The sequence below is a fragment of the Pristiophorus japonicus genome, chromosome 1 (assembly GCF_044704955.1).
Source record: "Pristiophorus japonicus isolate sPriJap1 chromosome 1, sPriJap1.hap1, whole genome shotgun sequence".
Classification (NCBI taxonomy): Eukaryota; Metazoa; Chordata; class Chondrichthyes; family Pristiophoridae; genus Pristiophorus; species Pristiophorus japonicus.
Window position 1 is genome coordinate 19,032,660 of NC_091977.1, and position 19,437 is coordinate 19,052,096.

General features: G+C 47.6%; 1 protein-coding gene across 1 annotated transcript in view; it reads right to left on the reverse strand.

Annotated features, from left to right (window-relative positions):
* The window catches only part of LOC139276698 (probable ATP-dependent RNA helicase DDX60), a 159,552-nt gene that overhangs the window by 20,170 nt on the left and 119,945 nt on the right, over positions 1–19,437 (reverse strand). Inside the window, exons 31-33 of the mRNA XM_070894704.1 lie at positions 12,018–12,159; positions 5,868–5,989; positions 1,238–1,385 (exon numbers count right to left, since the gene is read on the reverse strand). Coding sequence (XP_070750805.1) covers positions 1,238–1,385; positions 5,868–5,989; positions 12,018–12,159 — 412 coding nt within the window. The remainder of the gene's footprint in view (positions 1–1,237; positions 1,386–5,867; positions 5,990–12,017; positions 12,160–19,437) is intronic.

The following is a 19,437-nucleotide window of genomic DNA, read 5'->3' on the forward strand; positions in this document are numbered from 1 at the left end:
CAATGGAATGATGGAAGACAGAAGGAGGCCATTCAGCCCATCGTGCCTGTGCCGGCTCTCTGAAAGAACCATCCAAATTAGTCCCACTCCCCCCTTGCTCTTTCTCCATAGCCTTCTTTCCTTTTTAACTATATATCCAATTCTCTTTTGAACGTGATGTTTCAGCAATTTTCTCTACTTGTTGGTGTGCTAGTACGTCGCGGGGGAGGGCAATGTTCCCGTTAAGCTGTGCAGCTGCCCAGCGCTCTGGAGGTCCCGGGCAGGGCGGGCAACGGCCTTTATATGGGAAAAAACGTGCAAGTGCGAACACTTGATTGAGCCGCGCAGCCAGTTAAAGGGCCCACGCACCGGGAAACAAAATAAGAGGGATTGGGGGCCTTTTAACCAAACTCGTCGGGCGGGAATCCCCTGGCAACAGGCGGAAGGCCGGCTTTACGCCCCGCCCAATATTGAATTCAATGGGCGCAGTTTAAAACAGCTTTGCGCCTGATCCTGTCGCCTTCTCAATGGGCACGTTAGGTTAAAATCGCCCCCATTATTTCTTTTGCAGCGCATTAATAATAATCAAATGTTTTCTGCACCCGATGCCATCTTTCAGAAGTTGGTACAGATCAACCGTGATCTCATTGGGCTCGAGGGGCTGAATGGCCTCCTCTGTTCCGATGTTCCGAGAACAGAGGCTGCCAGGCGCTAGTCAGCATTTGAAGGGGTCCCACCCAAGTAGCTGAATATTCGAAGCTGTTGCCCGAGACCACTGCACAATCAACTGGTTTGGTTGCTTAGCACAGAAGTGTCCTATCACAGGTCACCTCCCAAACCCGCGACTCTCCCACCTAGAAGGACAAGGGCAGCAGGTGCATGGGAACACCACCACCTGCGGGTTCCCCTCCAAGACACACACCATCCTGACTTGGAAATATATCGGCCGTTCCTTCATCGTCGCTGGGTCAAAATCCTGGAACTCCCTCCCTAACAGCACTGTGGGAGCACCTTCACCACATGACTGCAGCGGTTCAAGAAGGCGGCTCACCACCACCTTCTCGAGGGCAATTAGGATTGGGCAATAAATGCCGGCCTTGCCAGCTACGCCCACATCCCCGAGAATGAATTAAAAAAACTGCTGCCGCATTCATTCTCAATTTACATTATCCCGGATTAAATTATCAGCTTAACGTGCTCCCAGGCCCGAGCTCTACAGATTAATGGGGCTGGTACGTTTATGCAGGAAAGCTCTTACATGTGCCCGAGAGAGGAAGCTGGAGTTCCTCCTCCAAGTTGGCCTGTTTTGAGATGGAGAGAAGGAAGTTTCCAAAGACCTGGAGTGCATTGGTGTTGTACTCGTGAACACAGGCTGCAAACTCATCGGGAAGATCATCCAGAATTACCTAAGTACAAGAAACAATTTATTTGTAGGATGAGTGGAATCAAAAAACGAGCCCATTTATCCTCTCGGGTAAACCTGTGGGAACTACGAGTGTTCAGGTGCGTTAGTGAGCTAAACCGAAGCTTGCTGATTCCAGCGTGATGACAAATCGATCATGCACTGCGATCATGTGAAGTCCCCCCTGCCTGATGAATGTGCCGACATAATGACAGTCACTGCTCTTCAATCTTGGGAAGCACTTACTAGAAAGAAAGACTTGCATTTATATAGCGCCTTTCACGACCACCGGGCATCTCAAAGCACTTTACAGCCAATGCAGTACTTTTGGAGTGTAGTCACTGTGGTAGTATGGGAAACGCGGTCGTCAATTTGCGCACAGCAAGCTCCCAGAAACAGCAACGTGATAATGACCAGTTAATCTGTTTTTTTTGTCATGTTGATTGAGAGTTAAATATTGGCCAGAACACTGGGGATAATTCTCCTGCTCTTCTTCAAAATAGTGCAATGGGATCTTTTACGTCCAACTGAGAGAGCAGACGTCTCAACAGAAAGACGGCACCTCCGACAATGCAACGCTCCCTCAGCACTGCACTGGGGTGTCAGCCTAGATTGATGTGCACAAGTCCCACTCACAGAGGTGAGTGTGCTACCGACTGAGACACAGCTGACACGACTATTAGTACGTGAGGCTGATGTCTGTGGTTTGACTCCTTCATATTTGTGGATCAGGGATTGAGTTGTTGTATGTTCCATGGTCTGATTTCACTTCTCATTATCCAGTCCTCTTTGGCTATGGTGTGGTGCCAGAGGACTGGGGGACTGCTAAAGTTGTAGCGTTGTTTACAAAGGGAGAAAGGGGTAGACCGAGTAATTACAGGCCAGTCAGCCTAACCTCGGCGATGGGCAAATTATTGGAAAAAATTCTGAGGGACAGGATAAGTCTTCATTAATCCAGGAGAGTCTGCATGGATTTGTTATGGGAAGGTCGTGTCTGACTAACTTGATTGACTATTTTAAGGAGATAACAAGGAGGATTGATGAGGGCAGTGCACTTGATGGAGTCTACATGGGCCTTTGACAAAGTCCCACATGGCAGATTGGTCAGAAAAGTAAAAGCCCATGGGATCCAAGGGAAAGTGACAAATTGGATCCAAAATTGGCTCAGTGGCAGGAAGCAAAGGGTAATGGTTGACGGGTGTTTGTGTGACTGGAAGGCTGTTTCTAGTGGGGCTCCACACGGCTCAGTATGAGGTCCCTTTTTGTTGCAGTATATATCAATGATTTAGACTTGGGAGCATGATTAAGAAGTTTGCAGATCATACAAAAGTTGGCCGTGTGGTTGATAGTGAGGAAGAAAGCTGTAGACTGCAGAAAGATATCAGTCAACTGGTCAGGTGAGCAGAACAGTGGCAAATAGAATCCAATCCGGAGAAGTGTGAAGTCGTGCATTTGAGGAGGGCAAACAAGGTAAGGAATACAAAGTAAATGGTAGGATACTGAGAAGTTTGGAGGCACCGAGGGACCTTGGAGTGCATGTCCACAGATCCCTGAAGGTGGCAGGCCAGGTAGTTAAGGTAGTTAAGAAGGCATATGGAATACTTGCCTTTATTAGCCGAGGCATAGAATACAAGAGCAGGGAGGTTACGCTAGAACTGTATAAAACACGAGTTAGGCCACAGCTAGTGTATTGCATATAATTCTGGTCACCACATTACAGGAAAGATATGATTGCACTCCAGAGGATACAGAGGGTACAGAGATTTACGAGGATGTTGCATGGACTGGAGAATTTTAGCTCTGAGGAAAATTTGGATAGGCTGGGGTTGTTTTCTTTGGAACAGAGGAGGCTGAGGGGAGATTTAATTGAGGTGCATAAAATTATGAGGGGCCTAAATAAAGTGGCTATGGAAGGACCTGTTTTCCTTAGCAGAGAGATCAATAACTAGGGGGCATAGATTTAAAATAATTGGTAGAAGGATTGGAGAAGAGTTGAGGAGAAATGTTTTCACCCAGAGGGTGGTGGGGGTCTGGAACTCACTGCCTGAAAGGGTGGTAGAGGCAGAAACCCTCACCACTTTTAATAAGTATTTGGGTGTGCACCTGAAGTGCCGTAACCTACAGGGCTATGGACCTAGAGCTGGAAAATGGGATTAGGCTGGATAGCTCTTTTTCGGTTTGAAAGACACGATGGGCCGAATGGCCTCCTTTTGTGCCATAAATTTAGATGATTCTAACAATCAAGTATCTGCATCTGCCATGATTTGTGAGGATGCGGGCTAGGGTTGCCCCACAGCTTCATGGAAGATCGAAGCCTGGGATCTGTGTGTGGGTCCAAAAGGGCTTGCACCACCCATTTGAGAGATTTTGACAGGAGAGCTGATGGAGGATGTGTGAAACTTATCGTGGGACATGACAGTTCCTGGTCACTGAGCCTGGCCAGATGGACCTTCACTCGTACTCTACATTACTATGAAAAAGACAACGGGGTTGAATTTTCTCTGGGGTTTTCCAAACCTACCGTATCTTTGGCAGAAGGTCTGTGGAAACCTTGGAGAAAAGGTGTAACATAATATACTCATCAATACACACTGAATACCCATGTTAGTATATACACCCAATATATTCACTGCTGTAACCACTAATATACTCACTAATGTGCCCCTCGTATACATGCCGATATATCCACTGACATACCACAATATATTTACTAATTTGGCCACTAATGAATCCCCAATATAGACATCAAGATCTATATTAAGAAAAGCGCAATATACCTGAAATAAAAGAAAGATTTGCATTTATCATAGAAATTTACCGCACTGAAAGAGGCCATTTCAGCCCATCATGTCCACGCCGGCCGACCAAGAGCTATCCAGCCGAATCCCACTTTCCAGCTCTTGGTCCGAAGCCCTGTAGGTTATACAACGCCTTTCATGAGCACCTGACGTCCCAACGTACTTTACAGCCAATGAAGTACTTTTTGAAATACTGTCACTGTTGTAATGTAGGAAATGTGACAGCCAGTTTGAGCACAGCAAGCTCCCACAAACAACAATGTGATAATTGGAGGGAGCAGCGTGCAGTGGCCCGGCCCGGAAATCGGCGCGGTCTCGGCCTGCAAGACCATCAGCAGGCCGGGGCCATTGGAGGGAGCAGCGTGCGGCAGCAGCTGCAGGAGGGCGACGGCTATGAAGCCAGGTCGCTGATTGCAGCGCGGGCAGGCACAGCAGGAGGGGCGAAGGAGCAGCAAAAGTCCGTAGAGGGAAGTGACCGGGGCCCAGGAGAGGTGTGAATCTGGGGCCCAGGAGAGGCGAGGGCCCCGGGGCAGCATGGGCCGGCCCACTCTGCAATATGTGTACACGCTCGGTCTGTGCAGCAGAGCTGGTCTCCAGTTAGTCTTGGGTAATCCTTGCCACTGGACCAAGACCGAGCTCTGTCAAGCCCGTGTGGTGGCTGGTGTGCAACGGCCACCACACGTTAAAAAAATCGAAGCACAGGCATCTTCCACCCTTCACGATCTGGAATATTAGGTCCTTCATTGAAACACCTGTGAACTCATCCCTTTTTGGCGTGGAAGCAAGTCATCCTCGCTTCGCGGGACTGCCCATGATAAATGACCAGATAATCAGTTTTGGTTATGTTGGTTGAGGGATCAATATTGGTCAGACACCGGGAAGAACTCCCCTGCTCTTCTTTCAAATGGTGCCATGGATCATTTATATCCACCTGAGAGAGCAAACAGGACCTTGGTTTAACATCTCATCTGAAAGACCATACAGCACTGCAGTGTCAGCCTAGATTTGTGCTCAAGTCTCTGGAGTGGGACTTAAACCCACAACCTTCTGACCCAGAGGCGCAAGAGCTACCCACTGAGCCACAGCTGACACCCCAATATACCCTACTATATATACCCTAATATAACACTAATACGGTTACTAATATACGGGAGCCGTACAATGCGGTGAAGGCTGTCCTCAGGGAGGGAATGACAAGCTCCCTCAGAAACATTTATAAAAAAGTGCGGGGTGAGTGGGGTAAAGAATGGATACACTTTCCGAAACGTTCAGGTGTCCAGCTTGCGCCCCAGGGCGGATTTCTGTCCACCGGGAGGCCAGTCGCTAATCGTTTTAATAATTCTAAATCTGAGGTCAATAGGATTTTACCTGGACAAGAGTATGAAAAGATATGGAGCCAAGGCAGGTGGATGGAGTTAAGGCATGGATCAGTGAACGTCCTCCTCCTGTTCCTCGGTTCCTTCTCTTCCCGCGGGGCCCACTGACCCACCAGTCGGTTCCCAGGACAGGGCCAGGGAAAACACCCAGGCTTGGAGAGACCCCGCTCCCTTCTGACAAGGGAGACCTTTGACCCTCACAGCCAGGCCTCAGCCTGGTTTCCGGCCCTACTCCGCAGGACTTGGGTTGGGAGTGCGGCAGGGGGAAGAGGTGCACGGATTTTTAGCCAGATTATCCTTTCCACCACTCACCTTGGATTGTCGAAAAGTAAGCTTCTGCTCTGCCAGACACGGGAGGAGGTATCTCCTTCCAAAGAGGTTTGCCAATATGAGAACTAATTTCTCCATCACGTCTTCTGAAAATGTCTTTGAATCTGTTAAAAAGAGTAAACATTGAGCTGGAAGATGGTGCAAGTTGTGTGCTGATGTCCCTTGATGCCAGTCCCCATCACATTGGGTACAGTAGCCTAGTGGTTATGGTACTGGACTGGTGACCCAGAGACATGAGTTTAAATCCCACCATAGCAGCTGGGGAATTGAAATTCATTTAGTTCAATAAATCTGGAATAAAAATCTTGATTCATGTCCTTTAGGGAAGGAAATCGACCAGTCTGGCCTATATGTAATTCCAGACCCACAGCAACATGGTTGACTCTTAACTGCCCTCTGAAATGGCTGAACAAACCACTCAGTTGTATCAAACTATTGCAAGGGACAACAGCTCATAAAGGCAGCTCACCTCACCACCTGCTCAAGGGAAATTAGGAATGGGCAATAAATGCTGGCCTTACCAGTGACGCCCACATCCCATGAACAAATAACATTTTTAACAACCATCGATGAGAATGGTGATTCAATGCCCTCACCTACACATAGTGCAAATTGAAACGTGTAACGAACATCTTAAAACTATGTAAAGCAGCTCGAATCCATTTTAGAATCCATAAATCCACAACAATGGTGTGCAAAAATCTTGATTTACTTCAATAACCCAGGGTCCTTAATAGCAGCCGCAGACACAAAAATGTTACGAGCTGCCAGGAAAGAGTCACGGTTGTGTTTGACTGAAACTTATTTAACAGCCTAAAAAAACATGGTCAGTAAATTAAGCCATTAGGAGAAAGATAATTGCAGGACTATGGGGAAAGAGCCGGCGACTGGGACTAACTGGATTGCTCTTCAGAGTACATAAGTACATAAGAAATAGGAGCAGGAGTAGGCCATTCGGCTCCTCGAGCCTGCTCCGCCATTCAATAAGATCATGGCTGATCTGATCATGGGCTCAGCTCCACTTCCCTGCCCCCTCCCCATAACCCTTTACTCCCTTATCGCTCAAAAATCTGCCTATCTCCGCCTTAAATATATTCAATGACCCAGCCTCCACAGCTCTCTGGGGCAGAGAATTCCACAGATTTACAACCCTCTGAGAGAAGAAATTCCTCCTCATCTTAGTTTTAAATGGGCAGCCCCTTATTCAAGACTATGTCCCCTAGTTTTAATTTTCCCTATGAGTAGCCGACTGGTGGGATTAGGCTGGATAGCTCTGGTTCGGCCGGGGTGGACACAATGTGCCGAAATGACCTCCTTGCATGCAGTAAATTTGTATGATTCAATGATTCTGTGACACAGATTTAAGACAATTGGCAAAAGAGGGTAGATGAAGAGAAATCTTTAGACGCAGCGAGTTGTTGTGATCTGGAATTCACTGCCTGACAGGGCAGTGGAAGCAGATTCAATACTAACTTTCAAAAAGGAATTTGATATACACTTGAAAAGGAAAATATTGCAGGGCTCTGGGGGAAAGAGCAGATTCAATAGTATCTTTCAAACAGGAATTGGTTAAATATTTGAAAAGAAAAAAAAATTGCATGGCTATGTGCCTAGAGCAAGGGGAGTGGGGCTAAATGGATCGCTCTCAGAGAGCCAGCACAGGAACGATGGTCCGAATGGGCTCCGTCTGTGCTGTAAGATTCTATGACTTTATGATTTACTTCAGGTTTCCAGCATCCGCAGTGATTCACGTTGAATGTGAAACTTTGTGTGGCGGCAGCACATGACGGAACGAGTCTGCACAGGTCCGAGTGCCCGAAGTACAGCTGGCACCGCTTGGCATCCTTTAAAACAAACGGGCAAAGCTGGCAGGGCTGGATCGGAAAGTGAAGCCCTGTGTGGCAGCAGGTTCATTCCCATTGCAGGCCGCTGATCTTTCACCAGAACTGGACAATGCTAAGAGGTGGGCAGCTTTTTTTTAAGCAAGTGCGGAGCCAGACAGTTTTACGTTGGGAATGCTAAATTTGCCTGATTGTATCGTTGTATCAGCGCGTTGTAGATCTATTCGGCACACTTTCCCACTGCAGAGAGCCCCTGTGTTTGGGTTCATTCAAAAGGAAATTTAATTTGGGACGATCTATCGAAAAGTTTGGAACTCTAAAGTGTTCATGGAAGAAACTACGAACTTTAATAGAATTATGAACTATTACAAGACAAATTCAAGCCTGTGGGCAGACCGAGTGAACAAAGGAAGCCCACTTGATTATTGGAACTGTCTGGTTGTGAGGAATCAGGTAACCTGTCTGGAAGAATGAATATTTGGAAAACTTCCTCCACAAGAGACATTACCATCACAAATCACCCAGAGGTGGCTCCCCATCAACATGGGTCTGGACAAATCATTTTCAGCATATACATCACAAAGAGGCCCAATCCAGCCTGTATGCGAAAGACTAAGCACAAAAGGACATTGCAATTATCAAACTAATTTTTCCATCAGCAACCAGCTTTTTGAAGATCAACCCACCCAAGACATATCAACTTTAACGAGCCCGACAAAATATTACAAAGAAGAACCAAGCCCGCCAAAATTATACATAGGATTGTGAAGAGGTTTGGTGGCAAGATTAGAACACTGAAATCGTATAACTGCCCACTGTTTTCCACAGAGGTTAGACGAGAATACCAAAATTCTCTGGACTCTGTGGAGGTACCATCGGATTGGAAAGCAGCTAATGTAATGCCTCTGTTTAAAAAAGGGGGCAGACAAAAGGCAGGTAACTATAGGCCGGTTAGTTTAACATCTGTAGTGGGGAAAATGCTTGAAACTATCATTAAGGAAGAAATAGCAGGACATCTAGATAGGAATAGTGCAATCAAGGAGACGCAACATGGATTCATGAAACGGAAATCATGTTTAACTAATTTACTGGAATTCTTTGAGGATATAACGAGCATGGTGGATAGAGGTGTACCGATGGATGTGGTGTATTTAGATTTCCAAAAGGCATTCGATAAGGTGCCACACAAAAGGTTACTGCAGAAGATAAAGGTATGCGGAGTCAGAGGAAATGTATTAGCATGGATCGGGAATTGGCTAACTAACAAAAAGCAGAGAGTCGGGATAAATGGGTCCTTTTCAGGTTGGCAATCGGTGGTTAGTGGTGTGCCACAGGGATTGGTGCTGGGACCACAACTGTTTACAATATACATAGATGACCTGGAAGAGAGGACAGAGTGTAGTGTAACAAAATTTGCAGATGACACAAAGATTAGTGGGCAAGCGGGTTGTGCAGAGGACACAGAGAGGCTGCAAAGAGATTTAGATAGGTTAAGCAAATGGGCTAAGGTTTGGCAGATGGAATACAATGTCAGAAAATGTGAGGTCATCCACCTTGGAAAAAAAAAAACAGTAAAAGGGAATATTATTTGAATGGGGAGAAATTACAACATGCTGAGGTGCAGAGGGACCTGGGGGTTCTTGTGCATGAATCTCAAAAAGTTAGTTTGCAGGTGCAGCAGGTAATCAGGAAGGCGAATGGAATGTTGGCCTTCATTGCAAGAGGGATGGAGTACAAAAGCAGGGAGGTCCTGCTGCAACTGTACAGGGTATTGGTAAGGCCGCACCTGGAGTACTGCATGCAGTTTTGGTCACCTTACTTAAGGAAGGATATACTAGCTTTGGAGAGGGTACAGAGACGATTCACTAGGCTGATTCTAGAGATGAGGGGGTTACCTTATGATGATAGATTGAGTAGACTGGGTCTTTACTCGTTGGAGTTCAGAAGGATGAGGGGTAATCTTATAGAAACATTTAAAATAATGAAAGGAATAGTCAAGATAGAGGCAGAGAGGTTGTTTCCACTGGTCGGGGAGACTAGAACTAGGGGGCACAGCCTCAAAATACGGGGGAGCCAATTTAAAACCGAGTTGAGAAGGAATTTCTTCTCCCAGAGGGTTGTGAATCTGTGGAATTCTCTGCCCAAGGAAGCAGTTGAGGCTAGCTCATTGAATATATTCAAATCGCAGATAGATAGATTTTTAACCAATAAGGAAATTAAGGGTTATGGGGAGCGGGTGGGTAAGTGGAGCTGAGTCCACGGCCAGATCAGCCATGATCTTGTTGAATGGCGGAACAGGCTCGAGGGGCTAGATGGCCTACTCCTGTTCCTAATTCATATGTTTTTATGAGAGGGAGAGACGAGAAGACAAGGTGAGAGAGACAAGGAGAGAAACCAACGTGACAGTTGTAAAACTAACTTCTCCAGGCTCGAAGTCTTGAAGTCCTGAAGGAAGGAAGAACATCAACCATTAACTATCAAAAGGATTGGTAAGCATAAATCCCTGCCGCCCTGGAGTCTAACCTAGCTAGAATTAGGTATTGGGATGTGGGAGGTATAATTTTACTGCAATCGCCTTTGAATATGTAATATATGGTACTTTATTAGAGTGATTATAAGTTTGACCTTGTACCTTTCCTTGTCTTGTTCTTTTTTAGAGTGATTGTAAGTTTGGCCGTGTATTTTCTTATGAGAGTAATAAGCCTGCATTACTTTGACTGTAATAAAACCAAAGTTCTTTGCATCAAACCAGCGTCCTCTGCACTTTTGTCACGCCCCCCAAATAAATCCAGAGTACAGAACCCAAGGGAGGGGGAGCGATTCGAAACCGCTCAAGTTGGTGAGAAGGGAACCTGACCCCCTCATAGAGACCCACTTACACCGGAGAGCAGTGAGCTCCTGTAATGCTTTGCCGGCTGGTACGGTGACTGCTGATTCTCTGTCCGCCTCCAAGAGGGAGCGGGAACGGTCCCTGACTGGGGCAGAGGTCACATCATATCCAAGGGAAACGTCGTTAGAGAACACTCGGTCGGTGTGATCTCATGGAATTGTTTCCATCTCCTGAGGTGGGGGTGGGGGGCTGTTGGAGGGGCATTTCCCTTTTAGCCCTGGGCTTTCCCCCCTCTCTCCCAGGATGTTGCGTGGGTGGGTGAATGGGTGGGCGGAGGTGAGTGGGGACGGGGGCGAAGGGGATAAGAAGTGTTGAGTCAGGATGTTCCAGCCATCATGAATGTGGGACCGGGTTAATGGACCAGATAATCTTTTCCTGCCTGACATCTTAGCATGTTCATATCCTGCACTGTGCATCATCTTTATCTTTCAATGCCAAGAAATATTTCCCGCTGCAACGTTGAGTCATGCTTGGCCCAATCCTTAGCACTCTTGTCTCTGACTCAACAGGTTGTGGGTTGGGGTCCTTGCTCCACCATATCAGTATGTAGTCCAGGCTGATACTGAGGGAGCACTGCATTGCTGAAGGTGGCGTCTTTAGCATAAAACTTTAACCTGAATGCCTGCCCAGGTGGACCTTGTAGGTTCCATGGCACTGTTTGAATAGCGGGCGAATATTTCCTCTGTTCAGCAATTCTAGTCATACTGCAAACCCATTCTCAGAGTAAAGATGTCTTACTGCAAATATATATGGCCCTGGTGAGACCACACCTGGAGTATTGCGTACAGTTTTGGTTGCCTTACCTAAGGAAGGATATACTTGCCATGGAGGGAGTGCAACGAAGGTTCACCAGACTGATTCTTGGGATGGGGGGAATATCCTATGAGGAGAGATTGAGTAGACTAGGCCTATATTCCCTGGAGTTTAGAAGAATGAGAGGTGATTGAACCATAAAACAATTCTGACAGGGTTTGACAGGGTAGATGCAGAGAGGATGTTTCCTCTGGCTACAGAATCTAGAACCAGGGGTCACAATCTCAGAATAAGAAGTCGGCCATTTTGGATTGAGATGAGGAGAAATTTCTTCACTGGGTGGTGAAACAATGGAATTCTCTACCCCAGAGGGCTGTGGAGGCTCAGTCGTTGAATATATTCAAGACAGAGATCGCTAGATTTTTGGATATTAAGGGAATCAAGGGATATGGGGATAATGCAGGAAAGTGGAGTTGAGGTAGCAGATCAGCCATGATCTTACTGAATGGCGGAGCAGGCTCGAAGGGTTGAACTCCTGCTCCTATTCCTTATGTTCTTATGTTTCCTTCCTTCCTTCCAGCATGTGCGGGCGATCAGAAGTATACTCCCACCGCCCGGGAAATTCCTGCCGAATGTGTTTAAACTCACATGGTTGCGCACGTTGACAGACTTTGTGCAGTAGTCCTTGTACCAAGAATCGGATGAAAACGAAGTTGGCTGGTTCATGATAATGTTCATGCATCACCAGACCTGCAAATCCTTGGGGCTGACCCTCTCGATTCAGAAAGCCCTAGAGTGATCAATCATTATATTCAGATATTCATTTTTACAAATTAACTACATTTCAAATCTGAGTGTTAAAATTCCCTTTAAATAAAGGCAAAAGAAAGATTGACCTGCATTTACATAGCATCCATCATGACCTCGGGACATCCCAAAGGGCTTTACAGACAATTTGGTATTTTGAAGTGTAGTCATTATAGGAAACGCAGCAGCCAAACTCCCATAAACAGCAATGTGATAATGACCAGAGAATCTATTTTAGTGATGTGGTTTGAGGGATAAATATTGGCCAGGACGCCAGGGAGAACTCCCCTGCTCTTCTTCGAAATAGTGCCATTGGATCTTTAACCCGAGGACAGACTGTGCCTTGGTTTAACGTCTCATCCGAAATACGGCACCTCCAGCAGTGCAGCACTCCCTCAGCACTGCACTGGGCGTGTCAGCCTTGTTTTTTGTGCTCAAGTCTCTGGAAGTGTGGATTTGAACCCACAGCCTTCTGGCTTAGAGGTGAGTCACAGCTGACTGGAAGCAGTGAAACACAGGATATGAACTACTGGATGGATTGGGTCACGTCACTCATCTGTCGACCAAGGGATTCTGTCTATGCCTCTTTATCCCAATAAAATGGGACCTTCACTATAGACGGGAACCACACTGAGGAGAATGGGAATTTGCAGATCATCAAGAGTCCCCTCACCCCAAAAAGTTTTAATCTTCTGATTGGTGTATTTAAATGACCTAATCAAGTGCCCAGCATGTGCAGATAAGACCCACGGTATAGTGCTTTAATACGTGTGGGCCCTAACTCCCATTCACTGCCAAGGTCCGATATACATGGGATCTACAGGAAGCCCTAGCAAGAGATCAATACTTTCATGAGAGAGGGGAGAAAAAAAACTGATGAAGAATAAGTTATAAACAGGCAAAGAAGGCTTAAAGGATGTGGTGGGGGGGAAGGGGGCCAGGGTGACTGGGCCATGGTGGGGTAAGGGACACAGAGATAGAGGGAGAGGAAGCTGGGAGGAGTAGGATGGAAGGGAGAGGCTCAAGGACAGAAGGAAAGGGGGCAAGGAGAGGGATGCAGGGAGGAATAAGTGGGAAGGTGTGGGAATAACTGGGAAGTGCACAGCGAAAGGGGAAAGGAAGGAAGGAGGTGGTAAGGGGAAGGGGGAAGGGGAGGGGGAACCTGGTTTGAAAAAGGGAATGGTGGGAGGAAGGGGAGGGGGATGAGAGAGCAGGGAGGGGAAGAAAAGGGAAGACGGAAAGGAGAACAGAGGAAGGAGAGGATGAGGGAAGGGGGAGAGTGTTGGGGGCAGGGCCCAGAGGAAGGGAAGAGGCAGATGGGCTGCGGGGAGAGGAGGAGAGGGCAGGGGAGAGGTGGAAGGGTAGAGCGGAGGGAGGGAGAGGAGATGGCTGGATGGAGGAGAGGGGAGGTGAGAGAAGAGGGAAGCTATGAGGGGACTAGGTTCACGAGTGAGAAAATCCATCAAGGGGACGGGGAGAAGGCCCAACAAATGTCATGGTGGGTAAGTGTTCATAGTTTAAAATGTCCAACAACTAGTTTGAGTGGATTTACAAGCTCAAAAGGTCCATTAGCCGGGGAAAGAGTTCCAGGCCCAGGAACTCTGTCAGTGGTGGAGGGTGGGAGGGTGGGTCTTCCACAGGGTTGGGGGAGGGAGAACCAAGTCCAGAAAGAAAGTAAGACTTGCATTTCTATAGCGCCTTTCATGACCATTGAATGTCTCAAAGTGATGTACAGCTAATTAAGTACTTTTTGAAGTGTCGTCACTGTTGTAATGTCGGAAACGCGAATGTTGTAATGTGCGCACAGCAAGCTCCCACAAACAGCAATGTGATAATGACCCGATAATCTGGGTGTTTTTGTTATGTTCATTGAGGGGAAAATATTGGCCATAACATCGGGGATAACTCCCTTGCTCCTCTTCAAAATAGTGCCATGGGATCTTTTATGTCCACTTGAGAGAGCAAACAGGTTTAACATCTCTGCTGAAAGACGGCACCTCCGACAGTGCAACACTCCCTCAGCAGTGCACTGGGAGTGTCAGCCTAGATTTTTTTCTGCTCGAGTCCCTGGAGTGGGACTTAAACCCACAACCTGCTGACTCAGAGGCAAGAGTGCTACCCACTGAGCCACAGCTGACACTGAAGGTGAGAGGAGGGGTGGGGTTTTAAAATCCACTCCTGAACTGGCAAAATTGGTGTGCAGTTCCAAGGGTCAAGTTCGGAACGAGATTAGATGGGGAAATAGGGACATAATGATTTGGGGAGAATGGACATGAACACATCGTTGCACACTGCTTTCTGAAGTGATAGCGGTGTCAAAAAAAAAAGGAAAAGAGGCCAAGACCGGGGAATTAGTAATGGGGAACATGGAGATGGCAGAAACTCTGAACAAATATTTTGTATCAGTCTTTACTAACAATATTCTAACACTGGATAGTCTAGGGGCTATAGCGGGTGGAGGAACTTAACACAATCACAATCACTAAGGAGGTGGTACTCAGTAAGATAATGGGACGAAAGGCAGATAAATCCCCTGCACCTGATGGCTTGCATCCTAGGGTCTTAAGAGAAGTAACGGCAGGGATTGTGGATGCATTGGTTGTAATTTACCAAAATTCTCTGGATTCTGGGGTGGTCCCAGCAGATTGGAAAACTGCAAATGTAACACCCCTATTTAAAAAAGGAGGTAGACAAAAAGCAAGAAACTATAGACCAGCTAGCCTAACATCTGTGGTAGGGAAAATGTTGGAGTCCATTATTAAAGAAGCAGTAGCAGGACATTTGGAAAAGCATAATTCAATCAGGCAGAGTCAGCATGGATTTATGAAGAGGAAGTCATGTTTGACAAATTTGCTGGAAGTCTTTGAGCATGTAATGAACAGGGTGGATAAAGGAGAACCAGTGGATGTGGTGTATTTGGACTTTGAGAAGGCATTCGATAAGGTGCCACATAAAAGGTTACTGCACAAGATAAAAGTTCATTGGATTGGGAGTAATATATTAGCATGGATAGAGGATTGGCTAACTAACAGAGAACAGAGAGTCGGGATAAATGGTTCATTCTCGGGTTGGCAATCAGTAACTAGTGGGGTGCCGCAGGGTTCAGGGATGGGACCCCAACTATTTACAATCTATATTAACGACTTGGAAGAAGGACTGAGTGTAACGTAGCCAGGTTTTCTGAGGAAATGCAATGTGTGAGGAGGACACAAAAAAATATGCAAAAGGACATAGACAGGCTAAGTTGGTAAAAATTTGGTAGATGGAGTATAATGTTGGAAAATGTGAGGTCATGCACTTCGGCAGAAAAAAATCAAAGAGCAAGTTATTATTTAAAAGGAGAAAGATTGCAAAGTGCCACAGTACAGCGGGACCTGGGGGTACTTGTGTATGAAACACAAAAGGATTGTATGCAGGTTCAGCAAGTGATCAGGAAGGCCAATGGTATCTTGGCCTTTATTGCAAAGAGGGTATAAAAGCAGGGAAGTCTTGCTACAGTTATACAGGGTATTGGTGAGGCCACACCTGGAATACTGTGTGCAGTTTTGATTTACATATTTACAAAAGGATACACTTGCTTTGGAGATGTTGTGTATCTGTAAAGCATGCACTCCCATGTTCCGTCACCAGGGAGCGCATACCCTGAAGTCCCAAGGGATCCCAGCATCCCTTGGGAGCACTGTATAAAAGCCTGATCCTCACTCTGGAGTGTCTTAATAAAGACTGAGATCACTGTTACTTTAACCTCCCTGTGTGCAGTCTCATCTGTGTTAGGAACACACTAACTGGCGACGAGTATACGAATCCAACGCAAAGATGCAGCAAACTGTGGGCATCCTGGAGAAGTTCTCGGAGGGTGAGGACTGGGAAGCCTATCTCGAACGACTAGACCAGTACTTTGTAGCCAACGATCTGGACGGAGAAGGAAGTGCTGCAAAAAGGAGAGTGGTCCTCCTCACGGTCTGCGGGGCACCGACCTACAGCTTCATGAAGAATCTTCTGGCTCTGGTGAAAGCCACAGATAAGTTGTATGAGGAGCTGTGTACACAGGCTCTGGCACATCTTAACCCGAGGGAGAGTGTGCTGATGGCGAGGTATCGCTTCTACACGTGCCAGCGATCTGAAGGTTAGGAGGTGGCGAGCTACGTTGCCGAGCTAAGGCGACTTGCAGGACAATGTGAGTTTGATGGCTACCTGGAGCAAATGCTCAGAGACATTTTTGTACTGGACATTGGCCACGAGACCGTTCTACGAAAACTTTTGACTGTACAGACACCGACCCTCAGTAAGGCCTTGCGATAGCACAGGCGTTTATGTCCACCAGTGATAACACTAAACACATCTCTCAGCATACAAGTGCTAGCAATGTTCATAAATTAACTAGAACTGTGTTTGCGAGCAGAAATGTACAGGGCAGAAACCACGAGTCTGCAACTGCCAGCAGGCCTCTGGTGACCCAGATGACTCAGAGTCCGCAACAAAGGATGAATGCATGGCAATTCACACCATGTTGACATTGTGGAGGCTTCCATTCAGCCTATTCATGCCGCTTCAAAGGGTATGTTTGCGGGAGCTGTGGAACAATAGGACGAGATTGCAGACAAGCTGCAAGCTCTGCAAAACCTGTTAACCACCAGGTGGCAGAGGAAGATCAGTCCATGGTGGATCAAAGCAATTTCGAGCCACAGAGAGAGGAGGCAGATGCTGAAGTACACGGGGTGCACACATTTTCGACAAAATGTCCACCTATAATGGTAAATGTAAAATTGAATGGCTTACCCGTAGCCATGGAACTGGTCACTGGCGCTAGCCAATCCATCATGAGTAAAAAGATGTTTGAGAGACTGTGGTGCAACAAGGCACTCAGGCCAGCCCTGAGCCCCATCCACACGAAACTGAGAGCGTACACAAAGAGCTCATCACTGTCCTGGGCAGTGCCATGGTCAAGGTCACCCACAAGGGCAAGGTGCACGAACTGCCACTCTGGATTGTCCCGGGCGATGGCCCCACACTGCTTGGAAGGAGCTGGCTGGGCAAAATCCGCTGGATCTGGGATTGCATCCCAGCGCTATCACATGTCGATGAGGCCTCACAAATTCTTAACAAATTTCCTTCCCTCTTTGAGCCAGGCATTGGAAATTTTTCTGGGGTGAAGGTGCGGATCCACTTGGTCCCAGAGGCACGACCCATTCACCACAAGGCGCGAGCGGTACCTCACATGATAAGTGAGAGAGTGGAAATCGACCTGGACAGGCTGCAACGCGAGGGCATCATCTCCCCACTGGAATTTAGCGAGTGGGCCAGCCCGATTGTTCCAGTACTCAAAAGTGATGGCACGGTCAGAATTTGCGGCGATTATAAAGAAACTATTCATCATTTCTTGCGACAGGACCAATACCCGCTACCTAAGGCAGACGAGCTATTTGCGACGCTGGCAGGAGGCAAGACGTTCACCAAGCTCGACCTGACTTCGGCCTACATGACGCAGGATCTGGAGGAGTGTTCGAAGGGCCTCACCTGCATCAACACGCACAAGGGACTATTCATCTACAACAGATGCCTGTTTGGAATTCTGTCGGCTGCAGCGATCTTCCAGAGAAACATGGAGAGCCTACTCAAGTTGGTATCACGCACGGTGGTTTTCCAGGACGAGATATTGGTCACGGGTTGGGACATCATCGAGCACCTACAAAACCTGGAGGAGGTCCTCCAGTGACTGGATTGCATAGGACTGCGGTTGAAGAGGTCGAAAATACTAATGCCTCAGCCCGCATACAAAGGTGGGCACTCGCGCTATCAGCGTATAACTATACCATCCGCCACAGGCCAGGCACCGAGAACTGTGCGGATGCTCTCAGTCGGCTACCATTGCCCACCACGGGGATGGAAATGGCGCAGCCTGCAAACTTGTTGATGGTGGTGTAGCCCGCAGACTTGTTGATGGTTATGGAAGCGTTTGAAAATGATAAATCACCTGTCGCGGCCCGCCAGATTAGGACTTGATCCAGCCAAGATCCTCTGCTGTCCCTCGAAAAAACTGTGTACTACATGGGAGCTGGGCCAGCATCCCCTTGAAATGCAAGAGCTAATCAAGCCGTTCCAGCAGCGAAAGGACGAGCTGTCCATTCAGGCAGACTGCCTGTTGTGGGGTAACCGCGTAATGCTACCCAAAAAGGGCAGGGAGACGTTCATCTCGGATCTCCACAGCACACACCCGGGTATAGTAATGAAAAAAGCGATAGCCAGATCCCACGTGTGGTGGCCCGGTATCGACTCTGACTTAGAGTCCTGTGTACGGCAATGCAGCGTGTGTGCTCATTTGAGCAACGCGCCCAGAGAGGCACCACTAAGTTTGTGGTCCTGGCCCTCCAGACCATGGTCGTGGATCCATGTCGACTATGCAGACCCGTTTCTCGGTAAAATGTTCCTGGTGGTGGTGGATGCTTTTTCAAAATGTATTGAATGTGAAATAATGTGGGGAAGCACCGCCACCGCCACCATTGAAAGCCTGAGGGCCATGTTTGCCACCCACGGCCTGCCTGACATACTGGTCAGTGACAACGGGCCATGTTTCACCAGTGCCGAATTTAAAGAATTCATGACCCGCAATGGGATCAAACATGTCACCTCGGCCCCGTTTAAACCAGCCTCCAATGGGCAGGCAGAGCGGGCAGTTCAATCAATCAAACAGAGCCTCAAATGAGTCACAGAAGACTCACTCCAAACCCGCCTGTCCCGTGTACTGCTCAGCTACCGCACGGGACCCCATTCACTCACAGGGGTGCCCCCGGCTGAGCTACTCATGAAAAGGACACTTAAAACCAGACTCTCGCTGGTTCACCCCAACCTGCATGATCAGGTAGAGAGCAGGCGGCAGCAACAAAATGTAAACGATGGTGGTGCCACTGTGTCACGGGAAATTGATCTGAATGACCGTGTGTATGTGCTAAACTATGGACATGGTCCCAAGTGGATCGCGGGCACGGTGATAGCTAAAGAAGGGAGTAGGGTGTTTGCAGTCAAACTAGAAAATGGACAAATTTGCAGAAAGCACCTGGGCCAAACTAGGCTACGGTTCACAGACTGCCCTGAACAACCCACAGCAGACACCACCTTTTTCGAGCCCACAACACATACCCAAAGGATCAACGACATCACCCCGGACCAGGAAATCAAACCCACCATGCCCAACAGACCAGCAAGGCCAGGCTCACCCAACAGCCCTGCAGGGCCAACAACACGCCAGCCCAGTGAGGGCACA